This window comes from Aquila chrysaetos, chromosome 1 (genome assembly GCF_900496995.4).
Source record: "Aquila chrysaetos chrysaetos chromosome 1, bAquChr1.4, whole genome shotgun sequence".
Taxonomy (NCBI): domain Eukaryota; kingdom Metazoa; phylum Chordata; class Aves; order Accipitriformes; family Accipitridae; genus Aquila; species Aquila chrysaetos.
Window position 1 is genome coordinate 15,042,547 of NC_044004.1, and position 20,516 is coordinate 15,063,062.

At 38.8% G+C, this 20,516-nt stretch overlaps 1 protein-coding gene across 6 annotated transcripts in view; it reads right to left on the reverse strand.

The window, feature by feature from the left end:
• Positions 1 to 445: 445 nt before the first annotated feature.
• The window catches only part of CLNK (cytokine dependent hematopoietic cell linker), a 49,569-nt gene continuing 29,498 nt past the window's right edge, over positions 446 to 20,516 (reverse strand). For 3 of the 6 annotated variants that reach the window (XM_030016778.1, XM_030016766.1, XM_041123811.1), the window contains 8 exons: positions 17,443 to 17,470; positions 13,754 to 13,772; positions 12,474 to 12,549; positions 11,248 to 11,288; positions 7,018 to 7,151; positions 6,560 to 6,637; positions 6,276 to 6,431; positions 446 to 688 (listed from right to left, as the gene is read on the reverse strand). In XM_030016778.1, the coding sequence (XP_029872638.1) occupies positions 542 to 688; positions 6,276 to 6,431; positions 6,560 to 6,637; positions 7,018 to 7,151; positions 11,248 to 11,288; positions 12,474 to 12,549; positions 13,754 to 13,772; positions 17,443 to 17,470 (679 nt within the window). In that variant the 3' untranslated portion in view covers positions 446 to 541. Of the gene's footprint in view, positions 689 to 861; positions 1,248 to 6,275; positions 6,432 to 6,559; positions 6,638 to 7,017; positions 7,152 to 7,524; positions 8,026 to 11,247; positions 11,289 to 12,473; positions 12,550 to 13,753; positions 13,773 to 17,442; positions 17,471 to 20,516 lie in introns of those variants that run through there. The other 3 variants (XR_003923784.1, XM_030016789.1, XM_030016804.1) reach the window with 3 other exon arrangements.

The following is a 20,516-nucleotide window of genomic DNA, read 5'->3' on the forward strand; positions in this document are numbered from 1 at the left end:
CATCAGCTGACGCCCACTGACTTCAGTGGCTGCTGAGCACAGCTTGTTGTTGTGCAAACACATACACACATTGAATGAAATTGTTAAAGAGTTGAGTACTCAGATAAATAGCATTTCATGTGTATTTTTAAAAGCAAGAGTATTTTTGTATAACCATAGTATGCTTTATTAGATTTTGCTACTACCTGAGCTTCAGTGACATTTATGTAAGCAAGATTGACTTCGGTTTTCGTCTTGTGTTAGAAGGTAGAGTGCAAAATAAGCAATTGCTCAATTATTGTCAAGATATCAGGACTAGTCACTCTTGACACTTTTCTGTGAATTAATACAATGACATATACTTTAACTGTATACTCAAAGTTAAATTACAAGAATCAAAAAATGGAGTAGATCTGTATTCTCAGCTGGAGAGAAGTTTCTTAGTGGAGCATTTAGTATGCTTCATAATGTTATGGGGAGCTCCTCACTCAAAAGGCTGATCTGATTTTTGAGACATTTAAATAATTGTTGTATTTACATTTATACAAACAAATCGGTGACATTAAGGCAGAAAACATCTTTTGCACGACTTGAATGGATATGTAAGGTAGCATTGTTCTCTCTGGATTCCTGATTTATCCTTTCCGTCAATGAGTGTGATGGGAACATTTTTGTAGAAGTCAATGATCTCTTTCACAGAATTAAATTTCTGGGGGAAAAAGAAAAATTGTAATCAGTGACTGAAAATGAAATTGCTAGATGGTTTTTATCTGTAACATTAAAAGACTTGCAAATGACAGTATTGGAAATAGGTAATACTTCGCATAGAATTATGATTAGATTAGATGGAAGCAATCATAAAAGGAAAAGGACCAGATTTTAATCTTATTTCCTTTATGTGTCCCTGTCTTGTGTAGGAGAAAGCAGTTGACTGCTTAGGGCAAAAGGGGAGCATGTCTAAGCCCTGAGAATGCAGTATCACCTGTAAAAGTTTGTGCTGGCAGATGTGATGATAGATTTTGAAAAGATGAAGCAACTGTAAATCATTACTAACTTTACCCTGTCAAAAGTTACACTTAATTAGTAGTACATAATACTTTACACTGTGAGTTTCTTTGTACCTTTTTAAATGTAGCTTTTATTTTCCCATTCCATTCACTGAGAAAGTTGCTACAAAATCCCTTTAAAGTATGGAACAAGAAGGGTCTCACCAGGGTTTTAGTCTTGTTCTCTGGTGTTCAAAACAATGACATCCTCCAAGCCTGTTCCTAAAATGATAAAGGTGTGGTTCGAGATTCCCAAACTGATCAAACAGCAACGGAAAGCTATCCAAGGTATTTATCCTCATCTGTCCTGGTGGGAGTTTCTTAATCCTGCCATTCCAACGGTTAGCAGTCCTTCAGTTGAAATAGTTCTCTTCCCTGTGTGTAATTTCTAAGCTCTCATCACACCACTAAGCTGTCATCACATCGCTATTCCTTCTCTTGAGCTATTCTTTGGACTCATTGGCATTGAATCACTAGAACTGTACACAGTAATGCAAGCCCACTGTGACATTTAATACTTATCTTTTGTCTATTACATCACATTTACTGTAAGCATGGGCATTCATTGTATGTGTGATGATATCTCATGGTAGTCTTTGTCATTTCCACCTGATCCACACCTAGTTTATAACAGGAGAATCTGATAAAATCTGTGATTTGGTGAAACTGTTCCTGTATTATTTTAAGATGAAAATTATTTGATCTCAAAACCAGTGTGCTAATTTTTTTAAAGTTTTGTTTTGATAATTTTTACTTGTATGCATTTGTTCCACTTTACTGTTTTGTCTTTGCCTTATGTTCAAGGTCACTGTTGCTACTAGAAATCTAGGCAAAACTCTGGTTTGTATTTCATGCTTTACTGAAGTAATCCTAACTTTTTTTATTCTAAACTTTCTCTATCAGCACCAGTTCTTTTCCTGTTTTCTAATGGTTTTTTTTGTTGGTTGGAAAGTTAAAAAGTCTTACTGTAATTGTTCATGTCTGGAAATTTAACTTGGCTTCATTTGGCTAATGTCACTATTTTTCATCACTGTACCTTTAAGCTGTAGCTCTTTGGTAAAGAGAGAAAGACCTCTCAGGTGTTACTTAGATCTTTTTTCCTATTTTGTTTCAGCCTGTACTCTTATTCAAGTTAGTGAGGTCTAAAATATTAAGCTTTTGAGTCTCTTCATGGATGCTAGAACATGAAGATGACTTAGACATCATAGTGATGAGCACTGATGTTCCGGAATTTCATGTTTCTGGCTCTTTTAATGGAACCTCACACTTTGTTTGGTGTAAAGACACCTAAAGACATAAAGATGAAGAAAATTTAATACTTAGATTTGTTCATTTCCCTTCACTGTCTGAAGAGACTCAAACTGATCTCTGCTGTCATAGGAATGTCCTATCTGCTGGTCTCCAGACTGTTCTGGGGAGATAAAAATATGGTCTCAAGGATTGCTCATGAAAGGTGTAGTTTTGAGTTGCATTGGGGTGGTGGTAGGACTGTAGAGTACGTCACACATCCTGAATGAGAACAGTTCATTTTTGAACTTTCATTTAAGATGTGGACAAGATGTTTACCTTGTAAACATCTCTCTCAGTTGAAAGCATTAGCATCCCCTGACAGGTGTTCACTGTGCGCATTTTCCTGGCGGTAACTTTTGACAGTGCTGTCACTGGAAGGCATTGTGGAAGTTCTTCCTCATCTACTCTGACGAGTCAGGCCAGTTTAATGGCTGATGAAGGTAGATGGAGCTAATCCATTTGATTCATTTTGAAGTTAACTGAGTTGAAATTATGTGACTTGTATGACCGATGGTTTGAAAATGAAAGTTAGCTGCAAATAGTGATAGGGAGTGGTGAGGATGGAGAAAACATCTGTGGCCGGAACAGTGAGATCCAGAGATACACATCAGGCTGTGCTCTGAGCTTCTGTGTAAAACAGGCACTAAGTTGAAGAGCCTACTTCTGCCTTTGATTTTTAGTTACTGCATTGTGAGTTGAGCCTGATGCTGCAGACGTGCTAAAAGCATGTATTTTGTGTGTGGCAGATCTAATTTTGCAAAGGAGGTGAGAAAAATACTTAAATTTTCTGTCACGATTGGCTATAAATGTGAGCAAGGTTTTGATCTCTATCTTCAAAAGAACTATGTATGTGAAAAGAAACAGCGTTACAGGTGTCTCTGGATCTTTAATACTGAAAACTGACTGGAGTAGAAGAAGGCAACAGTCAAGTAAAGGATGCTCAGGACAGCAGTTTTGAATGTAAATGACTAAATTCCATATATGTCCCATTTGGGGATCTAGTCTTTATAGCTTTATGTGATTTGGCCTTTAGTGAGCTCAGTATAATATATTAAATACTTACGTAGGTGTGAACATCTGTGGCTAAATTGCTAGCAAAAGATACAGCTCTACTAACAGAGTTAGTGGTGGTTTTTTTTTCCCTCTACTTGTATTCATTATATTCCAGCTTGATGCTAATTTAGCTGCATGGAACTTCAGTTACTTCTAACATAAAAGTCTGATGATCAGCACTTCCCCCCTCCCCCCCCGCCTATGGCCTTATAGGGCTACATGAGGATTAATGATGGAAGCACTCATGAAAATTGAATTAAATACATTTTAAAAAAAATAATTGAAAACCTTCTTTGATGATAGAAAGTGTTAACAACTCGTAAACTGTATATGAAAAATCAAAAGTTGCAATAGGATAGGGAAAACTTTGAATAATTACATTTACATGTAAGGAAACCTGTGTTTTCAACGGATGAAAACAGACTAATCCAAAAGCGAAAACACACTGCAGAAAATCTGTAAGACTGAACCTTTGAATAAAATCACCAACTAGGGAGAAATGTAATAGGTCTGCACCTGTTGTTGTTGCTTAGGTTTCTTTCTCTGGCAGGTGAAGAGGGAATATTCAGCTAATCTAGATAAAGCAGCTGGTTGGTCTGCATTGCATACTGCAAAATGTGGTGTGGCAAAGGATTTCTCTGCAGAGGGACAATGCAGAGCACTCTGGAAAGCATTTTAACAGGCATCGGAAAATTATTGGCAGCAATTTTGCTGTAATTCACAGCCTTACAAATTGTTTTCACCCTTCTGATAAAAGAACCTTAAGTGAGCTGCAGAAGTCGAGGTGACAATTATCAAGAAAGAGCATTTTTTGGGATCCTTTGAGACTGCCTGAGATTGAAGTAGCTCTTCTGAGCAAGGTTGGTGCCACTGATTGTTCATTATTGCACATGGGCTCTGTGCCCAGTTAATTCTATTTTCATGTCTGCTGCTGAGAGTAATGCATAGAAGTAGGAGGCTGTCATCTCTGTGGCTCCCTGGTACTACACATCACTGACTAGCAAAACAATTCTGAAATTTTCCTGTTGTAGTTGATCTACAGGAGGATTTCTGAGTTAAAGAGAAACAATACTCAAAAAAGAAGGCTTAAGTAACATGTCATGATTACAGATTTGGCATGGTAGACCCAAGTGTTAAGATGTACTGTTGGTTGTTAACTAGATGCTTGAAATCCTTGTTCTGGAATTGTAACTTTCCAGTTTGACTGTTGTCAGTCCAGACCCGCTGTTTTAAGGTACATACTTTGTGCGCACAAGTTGGAACAAACAAAGTCATGTATTTCTTGAGATGGTAGGGATTGTGTTCTCTTTCCTTTTAATTCAGTAAAAATTGTTCACGTGTTGTTCAGCTAATTTCTAGTTGCCTTAATTGTTAAATCTGTTAAAATGATGAAAATTTAGTTTTATGTCTTTATTTGTAGCATACCGTGCACATACTACATTATCCTGTAGTGTACCATATTTCAGTTCCATTCCACTTTTTTAGTCATTCATTGTTTCTAATGTGAACCTTTTTTTTTTTATCAGGGCCATTATAGGAAGACTAAACAATGTAAGAACCATGGAAAACTAAAGTTGCTTTCTCCTAAATCATACTAAAACTCCAGGAAATTATCTGGAAGGTTCAGTTCAGAAATGCAGCCAATGTTATACAGAAGACTGATGGTTTACTAGTACCTGCAGTAAAGTTCTCTATTTGTTCTACCCTTCTGCTTCCCAAACTGTTTCAGTGTGCTTGAACAATGAAGGATATATTTTTCCTCATTATTAAACCAACGTTTCTGAAGAACAACTTGCCAGTAAACCTCGCCCTTCATCTTTGAAAGCTCATGAATCTTTTCCCATGTTTTCTAGTAAGAATCCAAATGTAAATCTTGGCCCTGCCAAATTTCTTAAGTTAGCTTGGGCCAGTTTTGATTTCAGAATTTTTTTAGTCTGTCTATAGAAAAGATAAGTTTGGGAAGTATTGACATGCATGAAAAAGACGAAATTGAAGATTCAGCTACAGAGGCTTTGCTGTTTCACCTTAGTTGGATTTCTGTCTGTCACTTACATAGCTAATAACCCTCATAGTAGGTTGTTGCTTTGCTTTTTTTGCTGCACAGCTGAGCATTCCTTTAAGTTTTAAATTTTTTTTGGTGAGTATCACATCTTTATAGAGATGACTGTTTCAGTTTTAACTTTTTTCTTCTGTGAAGGACATGCAGATACAGTATATGTTATTTAACCATATAGGTAGAATAAGAATTAGACTCTTATCATTAATATAATTGATTTTAATTATGCAAAAAAGCATTGCTAATCTAAAGGGATTTTCTAATTGAAATTTACCGTATCTGAAAGACTGATTGGTGGGAACCCACATGATTTAATTGCTTCTGAATATCCATGACCACTTTTGTCCTATTTCCTCATTTATTTTTTTTTAAGATACTAATTCCGCTTTTGCTGTATGAGAGACAGACAATAAGAGACATTATGCAGCAATAACAGCAACAGGCCATACTGTCAGATATGTGGAGTTGTATATATTTTAAAATATATGCATATATTATAACAAGTTAAAAAATATGCTAAAATAATACACATACGTGGAAAGGGAGGACTTTTCTTTCCCCTTTACTTTGCAGGTGTTAGAGTAGGTAGAAGTATTATAAGTAATTAGGAAATTTTCACATTGATTTAAATCTGAATCTGAGCATGGTATGTAAAATTAATTTTTAAAATTATTATCCTGAAGTTGCTTGAAACTTTGAGACATACTTGAAATGAGAGTATTGTAAAAGAAACCTTAATGAAACAACAAGTTTGTTACGTGGGAGAGTTTGTAACTAACCTTTAGTATTAAGAACTTGTGAAGTGTGACATAAAAGCAATAGACCGTAACATTAGATGGGATTTTACTTACATCATCTCCTCTGAGCCCTGTTCCCAGTGCATATTGTTGGCTGTCTTCCAGAAAACGTACTTTAATGTTGTATACTTTTCTTCCGTAATAGACAACCAAAACGTATGGCTCAGCATTTGATTTCTTTGAACAATCTCTAACCAAGAATGTCTCATCCTGTATGACATGTTTAAATTATGGATTGAATGGTTAGTTCACAACAAAACTTGTAAGCCATCGTGGACAGTTTACAGACATTTTGTCTAAGAGTTTAGACCCCAGGTTTTGAGATAAATTGTACTTACAGTGTTTTCCTGTAACAGTGCCTTCTCTGCTTCATGGCGATCATATTCTCCAATGTACCATTCATATTTGTTTAAATCCTTGATTTTAAGATAGCATAATCAGTGTACAGAAATCAACCACAGTTGGCAGAAGCAAAAGCCAGTGACAACAGGTTATATCTAATCTGCATTTAAAGAAAGTTTAGCAGAGTTTATAAAAATAATTGTAATGCATCTATATTGAGAAGTCCTGTTAGGAAATCTGAATCAAATTAGACATTTAAATTCTTATCCATGGTTTCAAGAGCTCATATCGGACTTGTTTTTAAGGGTGCTGAATACCCACAGCTTTCGGACTGTTTAACGTCTTGGGGGAACGTTTTCACTAAACAGCAGTTCTTGTGCTCTTTGTGTGTGCCCTATAGTGATAATCCTGTTTTCTAAAAACCTGTATCTTTATGAAGCAAAGCGTTTTTTACCTTTTCAGTGGGTTGGGTAAGAGATTGCATTTCCTGTTTTACAAGTGAATGTTTTGATTTATTTTTGAATGCTGCATATGGTGTAGGAGGTGTTGACCTCTTCACTGACAAATTCTCCACATTTAACATGGACCCTGTAAAAGTAAATTCAGAAGGAAAAAAGTTGTATTTTTTTAAACTTAAGTTATAGTTTTATTTTACCTTATCAGTTTTATTTAGTAAGTCTGAGAATAGCATTTACCATTTAGAAATACAGTATTGTGACACTAACCTTTAAAATTTAGAGCTGTCAGTTATGAGTGGTCTTGTGCTAATGCAGCATCAGCGATTTCAGATTCGTGCCCCAAGAGATTTAACACATTAGTTTCCTGATTTTTTTTAATTGACATCACTCTGCCAGGTTCTTGCACACATCACAAAATATTAAAAATAAACTATGAATAAAATAGCAAATGCTAAATAACATAATAAATATGGGACAAGTGTAATGGTTCATTCTGTTCTACTTTCACCTTTTGAGCCCCTTTTATTTGTGTTGGATCAGAGCTGCTGTTATGTTGGATCATATTAAAGCCCCTTATTATCCCATTGCCAGCTAGCATTGTTTCTGCCAAGCTGTTGAAACCTTAAAAGATTCAGAGGTTCTGCCATGCTGATGAATTTCAGTCTGCTCTGCAACTGGTTTCAATTAATAAATGTAGGACCAAGAACTGCAGTTGCTTTTGCATTAAGAAAAAGATGAAGGTGGTGGTCCTCTGCTGCATGTTCCTGCTCCATACTGCTCTGCTGAGAAGACAGCTGACTGAGGGAGCTTACATAGCTGAAAACCATCCTCCCAAAGTAAATGTGATTTGCTGTCTGTAGATTTAGGGCTGCCATTTACCAGCTGGACCCAGCTCGCCATGTCACCGGGGAGCTGTGTGAGCGCAGGGGATGGGGCAGGAACACAAAGCGTGGGATGATGTAGGAGGCTTGGACTGAGTCCGATTAGGATGCAGGAGAAACAGCCTGAGAAAAGCAAGGGCTTGCTTTCAATGTATAGGTCAAATGCAGTTTGCAGGTACATGACATGGTGAAAAAATGGTTAATTGAAGATAAAAACCATCATAGCCTGCTCTACAACAGAAAGCATTTTTGTTTGTTTCATGCAGTGCTGGTGGGAGAAATGACCTAGTGTGTCTGTTGTAAGAGTAAATGAGAAAAATGTGATTATCAATGGCTTCCATCTTTTCCCTCTGGTTACTGTCACGAGAGACAGTAGTGTTTGCCAAAGCAGTATTTAATTATGTTTTATCTATTGTTCATGCTTTATCAGTTTATTATTTTTCTGCCTATACATAGCACATGACAGAATATTTAAGAAATTTTATTTGGAAGACATTCTTTTACAGAAGAATAATAGTTTTCACAGTGTTTCACTCTTTCATGCATACATGTACCATGTTCTGGTTTATAACAGCATTACATTTGTTTTTAAGACAGTAAACAGCATCCACTGATCTCAGTAGACAAACAGCCATGATCTTCAGCAGGCAATCAGTCCGCTCAGAAATGAAATCCCTGTTCAAAGGGTCTGGGACCAGACATCTACATTTTGTTTCGGCAAACAATTTGAGTTGTCGAAATGCCAATATGTCAGCGTTCAGCTTATCGGATCCTGATTTTTGGCATTTGTGTTCACATTGCATTTTTGGTGGCTATCCCCAGACACTTTGTGTTTAAAAAGAGACCCCACAGCTAGGACCATGTTTGCTTTGTGACCAGTGCTGTGTATGTTCTGTGGAATTTTTTCTGGTATGCCTTAAGCTGTGGGACAAGAAGTGGAAAATTCTCTTGCAATTCTCTTGCAATGGGTCTGGCTGGGATAGGATTAACAATGGCTTGTCGAGAAATTGAAGAAGGTTTTAGACTTACACAGAAAATAATTTGCTTTCAACAATAAAAGTGAAAACTACCAGAGAGAGAAATACGGAGTCATAGAATCATTTAGGTTGGAAAAAACCTTTAAGATCATTAAGTCCAACCGTAAACCTAACACTCATGTACTTACATAGGATAAAAAAAAGGATATTTGCATAAATTTAATAAAATTAATATTTCATATTAACATATTTTTTAATCCAAACATGGACTTTAAAGGCAATTGTAGGGTAGCAGGGACAAAGGCTACTTGTTTGTTCTCTCCCTGTTGTTTCAGGAGGGCAAGGAATTTACAGAGGGAAAAGGAGAATGTGCTGTCCCAGAGAGCCTGAATGACCAAGCGCAGTGGTAGGGATGGTAGGAAGTGTCTGAAGTGGAGATGGGTATGGGGCACCTAGGAAAAAGACTGAGAGGCTCCTGAGAACAGCAGCAAACAGAGACCTAGATGAGCTTTGTGGATTATGTAAAGAAAGATTTTTAGGAGGTATCCAGAGGAGAGTATGTGGACTTGCACCCCCAGCCCAAGAAGGATGTTAATAACCAGAAGTGGCTCAGTGGAGGGCCACCACCAGAATCAGGGAGCTGGAGCCTGTGAAACAAAGCTGGGGGAGGTGGGCTTGTTTAGCCTGGCAATGACCAAAGTTAAAGTGAATCCTACTTTATCTAAACAAATAATACAGTCCATATGTTCTTCCTGGTGGTATTTGCTTTTACCATTATGCAACTCTCAGTTTCTTGGTACAGCTTAAGGGTTTGGGTTTTTTGATACAAAAGGGCATTTGCAGAGGCAGTTAAGGGGGAATATAAAAGTATAAGTGTAGTCAAGGACAGTAGGAAGTTACCAGCATGGGTTATTCTTACAGCCCCTCAGATCCCAACGTCCCTGGGTCTCCCAAGGCACGAACTCTCTTTTTGAGGAATGGAGATACAGCATGAGCTAACTTGGCTGGTGCATTTTAATGGCATTCAAAAAACCAGAAAGACCAAGGTCATGGTATTTATATGTATTCCATCTAAGGTGTAGATACACCTCTTTACCAATCAATCTATTTATGAAAGACAAATATATCAGAGAGTTTCCTTTATAGCATCTTTTATCTTTAGTATGCAGTTCTGCAAAAAGAAATCATACTTACACAACAGAATAAGTGTTTTCTTTTGCTTACACAATTCTTATCATGAAGTTTGGCTAATAAAGGGATTTTGCTCTTCAAAAGTCTATAAGTATATGCTGGGGTGTTTTTGTCTCTTTTGGGTTTATGGAAAGAAATACTTTTTAAAGCAGGTGTAAGTATATTGAAAGGTAGGGATGAGCTATATAGCAATTTGGGGTTAAATACTAATGAGGCCATATTTTTCTAGAAGAAATTAGGTAGAGGGGTTGGTGGACAACAGATACAGTATGATATGACAGCAAAAAGCTAACACAACTTTTAATAGTGTTTGTAGAAGTATTGTCTTCAAGATTAGAGAGACTGCATATGAATCTAGTGAAACTACTCCTGTGTGTTGGATTCAGTTCTGGCAATCTTAAAGAAATCCAGGGAAAATGAGCAGAGGGACATTGCCATGGTTCCTGGGCAAGCCACACCACAGGCCCTTTCTTGGCAGGGCACCCCACCAATGTTAATGTTTGCTTCCAGTACCTTCCCTTAGGTAAAATCACACAGTCCAGGGGAAGTCCTGTTTCCAACCGTAATTGACAGACCTGACTGATAATGGCACCTGCAAGTCCTTCCCTCTAGGAATCTGGGATAAATCTAAAGCAATTTCTTCAAAGATCAGTTTACGTGTTTACACAATGGCGTTAAATCCATAGTAGCTGCTCTATAATGTCCTGAACATCTGTAGCTTCCATTTAGCCCAGCTGATTGCATCTCTGCCTGGAAAAGCAGAGATGGTTGTGCTCACAAGCATGCTCGCTCTTTGTGGGTGTCTCTTTGTATGCCCAAGCAATTTGCCTTTTCTTCCTCTCCCCATCGTCTTTCAGTAGCTTGTCCAAATCCCCATCCTTTTCTGGGTGCGGGGGTCTGCAGTGGTTTAACACTTGCGTTCTAGGTTCGGCATTTCTTAGCTTGAACCAGGCATGGGGTATAGCCAAGCAAGTAACTCTCTGCTTGTTTCTTCACTACTATTGACTGTGCCATTGTTTCCCTTGCTTTCTGCTTGCTTTCTTCAGCAATCCCTTTGCACTAACTCCATGCATTGAAAATCCCCAGTGCACTCATACTCACATAGAAACATGGTTCTGTTTCTTATTCTTATTTATCCATGCCTGGTTTAGTTTTCAAAGCAATCTCTGGTTCTTACCTGAGCTGCAAACCATTTTAGAGCTCCGTGTATATTGAAGGCTAGGAAAAAGCAATGAAAGAAAGTAATGTCAGAAAACTATTTCTGTTAGTGGTAGTATTTAAGTAACAGTAAAATTATAGAGCAATGCATAGCTGCGCTTCCCCAGAATACCCCTTCCTCTACTGATTGCAGCTTTGGGCCTTCCTGGGTTTTGGGTGGTAATTTTGTATTTAGCATCTTTTGACAGATTTCTCTTCCATTAATTTCACCAGCCACTTTTTGAAGTTATATAAATTTTTACTCTCCTCAAGACTATTTGGCAAGAGTTTCACATTTTGACTCCATGTGTAATGAAGCACAATTTGCTTTTGTTCATTTTGAGCCTGTTCCCCGCTAATTTTACCTGATGTTCCTAGTCCTTCTATTGCAAGACCCAGGGAGCAATTGTTCCCTGCCCTGATTTTCTAGACCACTGCTGAGTACCCAGCTGGTATTTTGTTGTGCTATTAGTAAGAATGGTTACACTGGGAAAAGCACCAACCAAATAACTTCACATAACAGAGCCACTGGTACCACACAAGAAGCAGCAAAATACTAGGGGTCACAAATACTGTCACATTTACTCCAGTCAATAATTTTATCCTGGAGAACTGGCATCATTGTAAACAAGGCTAGATGAGAGATTCAGTATTTGTCTAGGAAACATGTTGAATCATTCATATACTTTCTATACTTTATCCCATACTTTTGGGTTTTGTTGAGTACTGTAGGAGGATATAGATTTAAGAGCACACTTAGAAAAGAAAGATTTGTGTAGGTTGGAAAAGAAAAATAGAAGCAACTGTGGCAGATTTCTATAGAAGAATAATTGGCCTTTGAAAAGCCAAGTATGTATTCTTTGTATATGAAAATAGAAAATAAGGGGGAGAGGAAATGCTGAGGCTGGAGATGGCAGAGCTTCTTTATACAGTATATTTAACACCCTGTCACGGAAAGTGAGGCAAAAATGTAATATAGTAATATGCTATTAAAGATAAAAATTGAATGTGCAATTACAATACCTTGAAAGCAATTCCCAAAGATGGTTCTTGTCATGCATCAGGGCAAAACATAATATATCACTACCTGGCATCAGAAAGTGATATCATCTTGTTTTTATTGCATAGTGAAGTATCATTTTCTAGGACAGAATGTTTAGTCCTTGAAGCATCCAGTACAAACTCATTAAATTCTTATATTCCTACCTGGCTTCAGGATGATGCTTTGGTTTATACTGTTGTGCTTGAAAAGATGCTTCAGGTTTCTCCCCCAAATCTGTAACTATTAATAAAAAGAATAAGAACTTACTATTTCCTCTTATGTGTAACTTTGACAGTATCTAGCATCTACTGTGAAATAAATTAACTTAACTAAATTTGTATGTAAGGGGGAGGCAGTTCAATAGAAAAACCTAATAGGCTGCAATCAGTCTGGCTTAAATGAGTCAGGTAATGATTTCAGTGGGGAACATTTATACTAGTACTGAATGTTACATGGTGAAAGTTACAGGTTTTGCTGATGCCAAATATGGCTTAACATAATGGTAAGTAATGTAGAATGCTGTACTAGGAGTATATGGAAGGTTCATAAATCGCTTAACATAATGGTAAATAATGTAGAATGCTGTACTAGGAGTATATGGAGGGTTCATAAATCTTTCTTATAGGACAGGATAGATAGGCATTGAATGTATTAATGCAGTCAATACTATTTCTAGCTGAAAATCAGGAAACTGTGCCTTAATCCGCAAAAGGAAATGCCAGAGGAAATTATGAACTCATGAACACAAAGGTGTAAACAGCGTAAACAACACGTAGCCTGTAACTATCTTCAAAATATTTCAGAGTAACATTTTTTTCATGGACCTTCATGTGCACATACACAGCGAGTGGCTTAAGCTGGTTTTTCAAAGCTGTATATACATATAAAGAATTGACATGTTTTAAACATTTTTTTTTTTAAATCCTGGTTTTTTTAACTTTAAATACCTAATTCTTTTAAAAAAGTTTCTTTCAAAAGTCTCACCCTTGAATCATGGGAGAGGAGCAAGATGGAAAGAAGGGTGATGTTCTCTGTGCAGATCAGATTAATCCAGTCTTTTCTTTTGGGGTTATCCTTCCCTCAGTTTTTTAGGTTCCAGCACTCTTATTTTCCCCAGAACCTTAAGACTTTGATTTGCTTAGAACAAATGTGATACCCTGGTACCCCAAACAGCTGTAGTTAATGCCAAGTTAAATTCCTTTTTTCTGCTACATCTTCAACAACTGTTGAGGTCACTCTAAATCTCTCTGTTCTCAGCAGACATACGCCTGGGGGATGTCTTTTACTCATTTAAATATAGAGCCAGATGGCCTGATGCTACTTGGCAGGGTAGAAGTCAGGTTCCTATACTGATTACTTCAGCTGGAATTTTAATGATAGAATATTTTGTTCTTGGAATATGAAGTAAAGACAACAAATTAATATCATATTATTAAATACTAACCTTGTTCTCTTCCAGGTGCCTATATAAAATGATAACATAGACAGTAAATATTTTTCAATTACCAACTTGAACATACCCCAAAAGACCCAACAGTCTTTTAATTTTAAAACAATTTATAGACATTCAACCATTAATTCCTGATCACTTTGTCAAAAACTCAGGCTGAATGCTGATTCAGTCCACTGCCATCAATGTGAACTGAATTTTTAGGGGTATAGGTGAACATACAGTGATCATACGTGATCACCATTTTGTGATGACTGTTGTGCATCAGTTTAACTTACAATATGGTTTTCCTTCATTGATCTTGTATTAAATCAAGAGATTGATTTTGATAGACTGGAGATACACTATCCAAAGATTAAAATGAGTAATTTCTTTTCAGGCTCCTTAACTGACCGTACAACTATTTTTACTGTCGCGGCAGATACTTCATTCAATATCACTGTGTAGAGAGTCTTAGTTCAGTGTATTACGTTACAAAGAAGTGAATGGTAGACAGGTGTCTAAAGACCAGAGTTTGACTCATAAACTTTCACTATATTTCTGTATTATTTTGATTCACATGGGAATAGTAATTATTTTGTTTGTTAATTTGATACACACAAGACTAAAATACATAAAAATCAAAGAGAAGAATGTTTTACTCTTTGTAAATGTTGCACTTTGAGTCTTCCTTAAAAGTCACTTCCTCAATAATGTTTATCCATTACTTAGAAATTCATAGTCTCATTCAGGTCGGAAGGGACCTAGGCAGGTCTGTAGTCCAAGTTCCTGCTTAAAGCACAGTGAACTGTGAGATGAGGCCTGGGCTCAGAGCTTTGACCAGCTGGGTCCTGCAAACCTCCAGAACATAGATTTCACAGCCTCTCTGGGCAACCTGTTCCAACACCCTCATAAATACCCTCATAATTAATTTATCTTCCTTATTTCTGGTTGAAACGTTCCTATTTCAAGATCGTTGCCCCTTGTACTTTCACTGTGCACTCTGTCATGTGCCATGCTCTGCCTCCTTGATAATCATCTCTAAGGCAGTGGCAGGCTGCTATTGGGTTCCCCCAGAGCCATCCCCCCTCCAGGCTAAGGGAGCCCAGCCCCATCAGCCTCATTTCAGAGGGCAGGTACTGCACACCCTGACTGTACTGGTGACCCTCTGCTGACCCACTCCTTTCTGTCAACTGCAGTCTTGTGCAGTACTCCAGGTGTTGTCTAATGAGTGATGAGTAAAAGGGAATAGTCCCTTCCCTTGATCTCTTGGCTATGCTTGTGTTGATACAGCTCGATATTCTGTTAGCCTTTATGGCCACCAAGGGCACACCAGTGGCCTACGTTCAGCCTGTGGTCCCCAGGTGGTTTTGAGAAGAGCTGCTGCCCAAGGGGGTGAGTCCATCCTGGGGCAGGATTTTGCATTTGTCCTTTCTGATTTCAGGAGGCTCCTCTTGAGCCTCTCCTACAGCCTGTCTGGGTCCTGGTGAAGGGCAGTCCTGCTCTCAAACCTGTTGACCCACTGTTTGGTGTCCGAAACCCTGACAAGGGCACACTCTGTCTCCTCTTCCAGGTCACGCTGAAACTATTTATGTCTTCAGATCTATATGAATGGGAAGTGATCCAAATTAAATTTTATCTTTTCTGTATTATGAGATATATGATATTTCTCCTTAAGGTGTAGCCAAACTAAGAGCCTGTTAGGAGCTGCAGTATTTGTGCAGCTGTACGGTGCCCAGCCAGAAATATTAATTACAGATGTAAGATATTTATTGTTCTTGGGAGTGTTTTCATATTTGGTTTGTAATGAGTCAGTATCTAGGAGAAGACAAAGCTTTTTGTGTTAAAATATTATCTTTCTTGCCAATATATAATTTTTTTAGTATTAAATGTTAATTACAATATTGCAATCAAACCATGCTTTCTAATGATCTTTCAAACTATAGAGTTTCTAACCACAGGAGGAGTGAGGTTTGGGACAGACTCCCAGTCAGAACTGTGGAGAAGAAAAACCCAAAGGATTTGAAAGTTAGAGCTAGACCAGTCTATAGATTTCTGCTACAGCCCACTGTGGTAGGATACAGCTGGGCTTAACTAGTATAGAGATTCCTTTCTTTCCTCTGTTCCCTTGCAGTGAGATAAAACCCCAATACAATAGAAATGTATTAGTGCAGTAAACAGAACATTCAGTAAGAAACACAAAATGCCATAAATTATAACCTATCTCTGAATTTTACAAACATCCTTAAACACTCTGCATTACTGTAGGGACTGTATCTCTTAATACATCCTCTAGGCAACCACTTGTCATAACTAAACCCCTTTATTGCTAAACCCATTTCCTCTGCTTCACTTCACTGGCCCAAGTAGAAAGTGAAGGAACTTGTTAAAAACTTTTTTACAGAAACTAGGATCTGAAAAAAAAAAAAAAAAAAAAAAGACACTTGCCTTTACCAGTCTCTCTGTAAAAGTTAGTGCTTTCTGCTTTATATATGCCTATAGGTGCATTCCCAGCATCGCCCCTCTCAGCTTCTGCCCTCTGGACACAGCCAGCTGGTGCAGGGGTCGCCGGCGGCAGGGCTGCAGGTGGCCGTGCTGGGGGGAGACGTAGTCAGCTCGGAGGTACGGGGAAGGAGGGAAGAGCCCTTTTAGCCTCTCTCAGACCGGGGAGCTCAGAGCTGCCGCTTCAGCATTGCCGGGATTGAGAGCACACACGTCTCAGCGGTGCCTGGAGCCTAGAGCTGCCCTTGGTGGAGCTTTGCAGATGGGCTGGGAGGAAGGTAGGTTGTGAGCTGGAGGATGGGGCTAGTGGGAGATGAGCTGGGGGATGTACTGGGGCTTACAGGGCTGCCCATGGCTCAGGAGGTTCGAGGACATAGCGGAGGGTGAGCTTGGGCGGGTAGGCTGCACCGTGCGGGGCCGTGCTGGGCTCGGAGGGCGGCGAGGACCGGGCATCGCTCTGGCTGGGGTCCCCACCTTGCTGGGGAGGGCGGCGAGGGGTTCGGCTGGGCGAAGCCGTAGGAGCACGCAGGCGTCTGAGCAGCGGTGTGGTGGCCCCCTCAGTTGCTGCCGGAGCTATTTTGCAGGCAAAGCTGCCATTTGTCTGAGGTGACAGATTTTGCAGGGCTTGTGAGAGGCCCTAGGGAAGGAGCGGAGGGAGGAGAGGGAGAAGGGAGCTGGGGGTGATAGGTGAGGTTCATTCTGGATATAAAATTTGTCAATTTTTTGTTTCTCTTCTTGCAAAGGGTCATCTTATTTTTGAGGTAGCCTTGTAGTTACATCACAGTAATACTATTACACTCCGCTATTGGCCTTACAATTTCAGTTTTCTGCTTTTAAAAATCTGTGTGGAGTCTCTATTTCTCTGAAAGAGAGTGTCTCTCCTGCTGCTCACCGTTCGTAGGCATCCGCAGCATCTGACAGTTATGAGATACGCTTTTATGTGGATACTTGGGAAGGTAGCTTTGCAATGTATGTATGTTTTTATTTCTGCAACCAACTCCAGGAACTTACCTGCCATTCAGAAAGTAGTGGTATTGAAAATGCTACACGCATTAAAGACAGATACATTTATGACCCAAAGCTAATATGATTCTTATAGTATTTTTACCTAGTAGGCTAAAATACTGTTACAAGAGAGGCTGTGTAGCCATGGAATGTGTACGGTTTTTATGGTCCTAATATATACAACGATGATTACTTACTTTGTTTAGTTCCTTAACAGATATATGTCTGGAAAAGAAAGAATTATATGCAAAACATTTCATTATCATAAAATAAAAATCACTTTGAGTACTTAAATACTTTGATTACATCATCACTGAAAATTAACAGCCCTTGGCAAGGAAAGGATTTTATTACTGCTATAGAAATTCAGAGGCTGGTTATTTTTTACATAAATTATTTCCAGGAGAAGGTTATGGACTTCCATAAAGAAGAATAGCATCCACTGAATTCATTATGGTGAATGAGAAAGTCTTTGCTAAGGATTTATTCTGGGAGGAGGGGAGAAGAGATGTGAATGATTATCAGCTTTCTTCAACGCTTTTCATCTCATGCCAGAAAGTCTTATTATGAACTTTAAAGTCAGCTATAAATGAAGGTAAGTTCCCTGAAGACTCAAGAGTTTCAAAAATGAAACATTCACAGAGGCAGAATGGAAGGTGTAGAGGAAAGGAGATGCAAACCAGAAAAGAGAAATGGAGAATGCTCCTCACAGTCCTGATTCAAGTAGGTGTTTAGGTATTTTTCTGCCTTCTCCTGATATGCCTGATCAACAGCAGTATCTTCCTTTCCTGAGTTTTGTCAGAAAATATTCTCCCCGCAAAAAGAGACAACATATTGAGTCTGACATCTTTTGTTAGATGTCCTGAGTATGATGAACACTCATGCTTTTTAGCAGCTTGTATCTCATAATAAAAAAGATAGAGGACCAGATTTTAGAAGTTATTTAGCAACATAAGGTGTGGATAAGGATCTAGTAGTTTTTTGAAGGCTCCAGGATTTAGTCCTTGCTTAGCTTACCTCCTGGACTGAGAAAATACGACCGATTTATTTTGCTAAATCAGTCAGAAAGAATGCAAAAGGAAGATGGTATAGAAAACCCTGGGAGCTGCCTTTCAACACTTGGTCAGCGAGAAGGGGGTCTTTTCCTTGTGCCTGTGCTGAAAACATCAGCATGGGGGGTTAAAGAGGCAAGAAATTTGGGAATGATCTGTTAGGGGAAAGTTTCAGGAAGGCTAGGAGAAAGGAGAGGAACTGTTTGGGGTTTGGATAGTTGCTTTTGTTTCAGCTTCTGCAATTTGTTAGCTTGGTCTCCAAGGTTGTTATTTGACGTGTGAAAGCCTATATTCAGGACATTGGGTGCATGGTAAGGTTAAGCAGTAATAAAAGCATGCTTGCAGGGCTGGCCTCCATCACGAGGGGACATGCCACTTGCATGGCCTGCTTACCACAGGCATGCAAAAGTTTAAATCACACCAAAGCTTCTAAGATACATTCCAAGATCCTTCATATGCCTATTTTTTTTTATGAGGCTATTTATAGAGTGTATAAATAATGATGTGTTTAATTCTATAAGTCTTCCAAATCTTGTTAGAAAACAGGACTTGCACTCTTAAATCACATCTGCGGTTTGACAGCTTTGCTTACAGTCTAGCAGATAATGGCTGTAGTGCCGTACTCCTCCACACTGCAGCTCATATGGATGTTTTCTCCTTACAAAGCTGTGACTGGACTGAAAATAGGTGAGAAATATTTTGTGTGAAGTGCTTGTGTGGGAAATTCGTGAAGTGCCTTCCCCAGATCATGTGTGGTCTTAGTCTGTGCCACTCCTCTCTTACTCATGTGATTAAAAAACCTAGTACAATAACCCCCCCCCCCACCCAAGAAACTATTAGAAATAGTTTGGTATCTATAACTGCAGTGAGAAGCGGAGTTAGGTGGTTATGATTTTTGCTGCTGCCTTTTACTTCTAGCATGAGAAATGACATGTATTTACATTACAGAATTTGGCCTTGTTAATAGGACCTATCAAATCCAAGTGCTCTGCATACTGATGTCTGCTGGCAAACACGGCTTATAACAGTTCTCACGCAGCTTTCAACGTATGTGCTGCCCTACCGAGGGAGAGGATCAATCATGGGATTTGGAACTTAGTAGCTATAGGTCAGGTCACACATCTGAATATGAAGCTACTTCATATTAATAAAATATCTTAACAACCAACAGCTTTTGGAACCTAATCCATGAAAGAATTTAAGCACCATTCAGGAAAAAAAACCCCAACCCATACTTAGAGCTCACTCCTTAAGTATATACTTAACTCTAAGCAGAAGATTATATCATTGATTTGCAAGCTTTCTTTTTCTCCCATGGGATTTGCAGTGACCTTTGTAAAATGAAGCAAAATTCCATCCTGATGAACTGAAACTGAAACCATTTAAGGAAGGATGGACAGGATTGACCCAGCTCAGTGTTGCCCAAACTTCTGGCTGCAATAGGTTTTCATTGAGAGGCATTTGAGCATTATAACCTGTGGCCCCTGGATGTGTGTCGTTCCTCTTCCCAGCGTGCATCCACCACCATCCCCATTTATGAATGTGCATTTTGGTCATACAGCAAGAGCACATATGCATCTGGTTACATGGCAGTAAGCAGCGTACATACATGTTCATCTGACTAGACACGTGTGTTGTCTGAAAAAAGCAACCAGCCTCATAACCTGACATATGCACATGCTTGGCCATACAGCTGGACACAAGCGGTTTGTGCTTCAGGACCGAGCGCTCATCCACGCTGCCGTGTCAGGATGCTGAATGAACATGGGTGTCGTATGATGGAGGAGGGCAAGATGGAAAGGACAAGAAGCGATTTGTAGTCTGGATTCATTGGTCTCATGGGCTGGACAAGACTTCTAGCTACAGATCAGTCATTTCTTTTGCTGAATGTAACAGCCTTGCATTGTGGAGTGTATTTTTGTATCTCTGGTGTGGTCAGTGTATTTCCCCATCACTTGGTTCACCAACTGTACTAAGCAAGTGCAATTGTTTCTACTTAGAACTGGCTGCAAAACCTCTAAATGTTAGTAAGAAAAAGTAGGACAAACCTTAAAGTGTTCATGAAAGTTCTGCCTACTTTTCTACTCCTTTTCTTCTTTACCATTATTTTGGCAGTTTTTTCTTTAAAACATGCTAGTATCACATTACGCTAAATACCACTTCTCTCAATTATTCACAGCTGTCTAAAGAATAACTTCTTTTTCTTAAGTAAAAGCAGC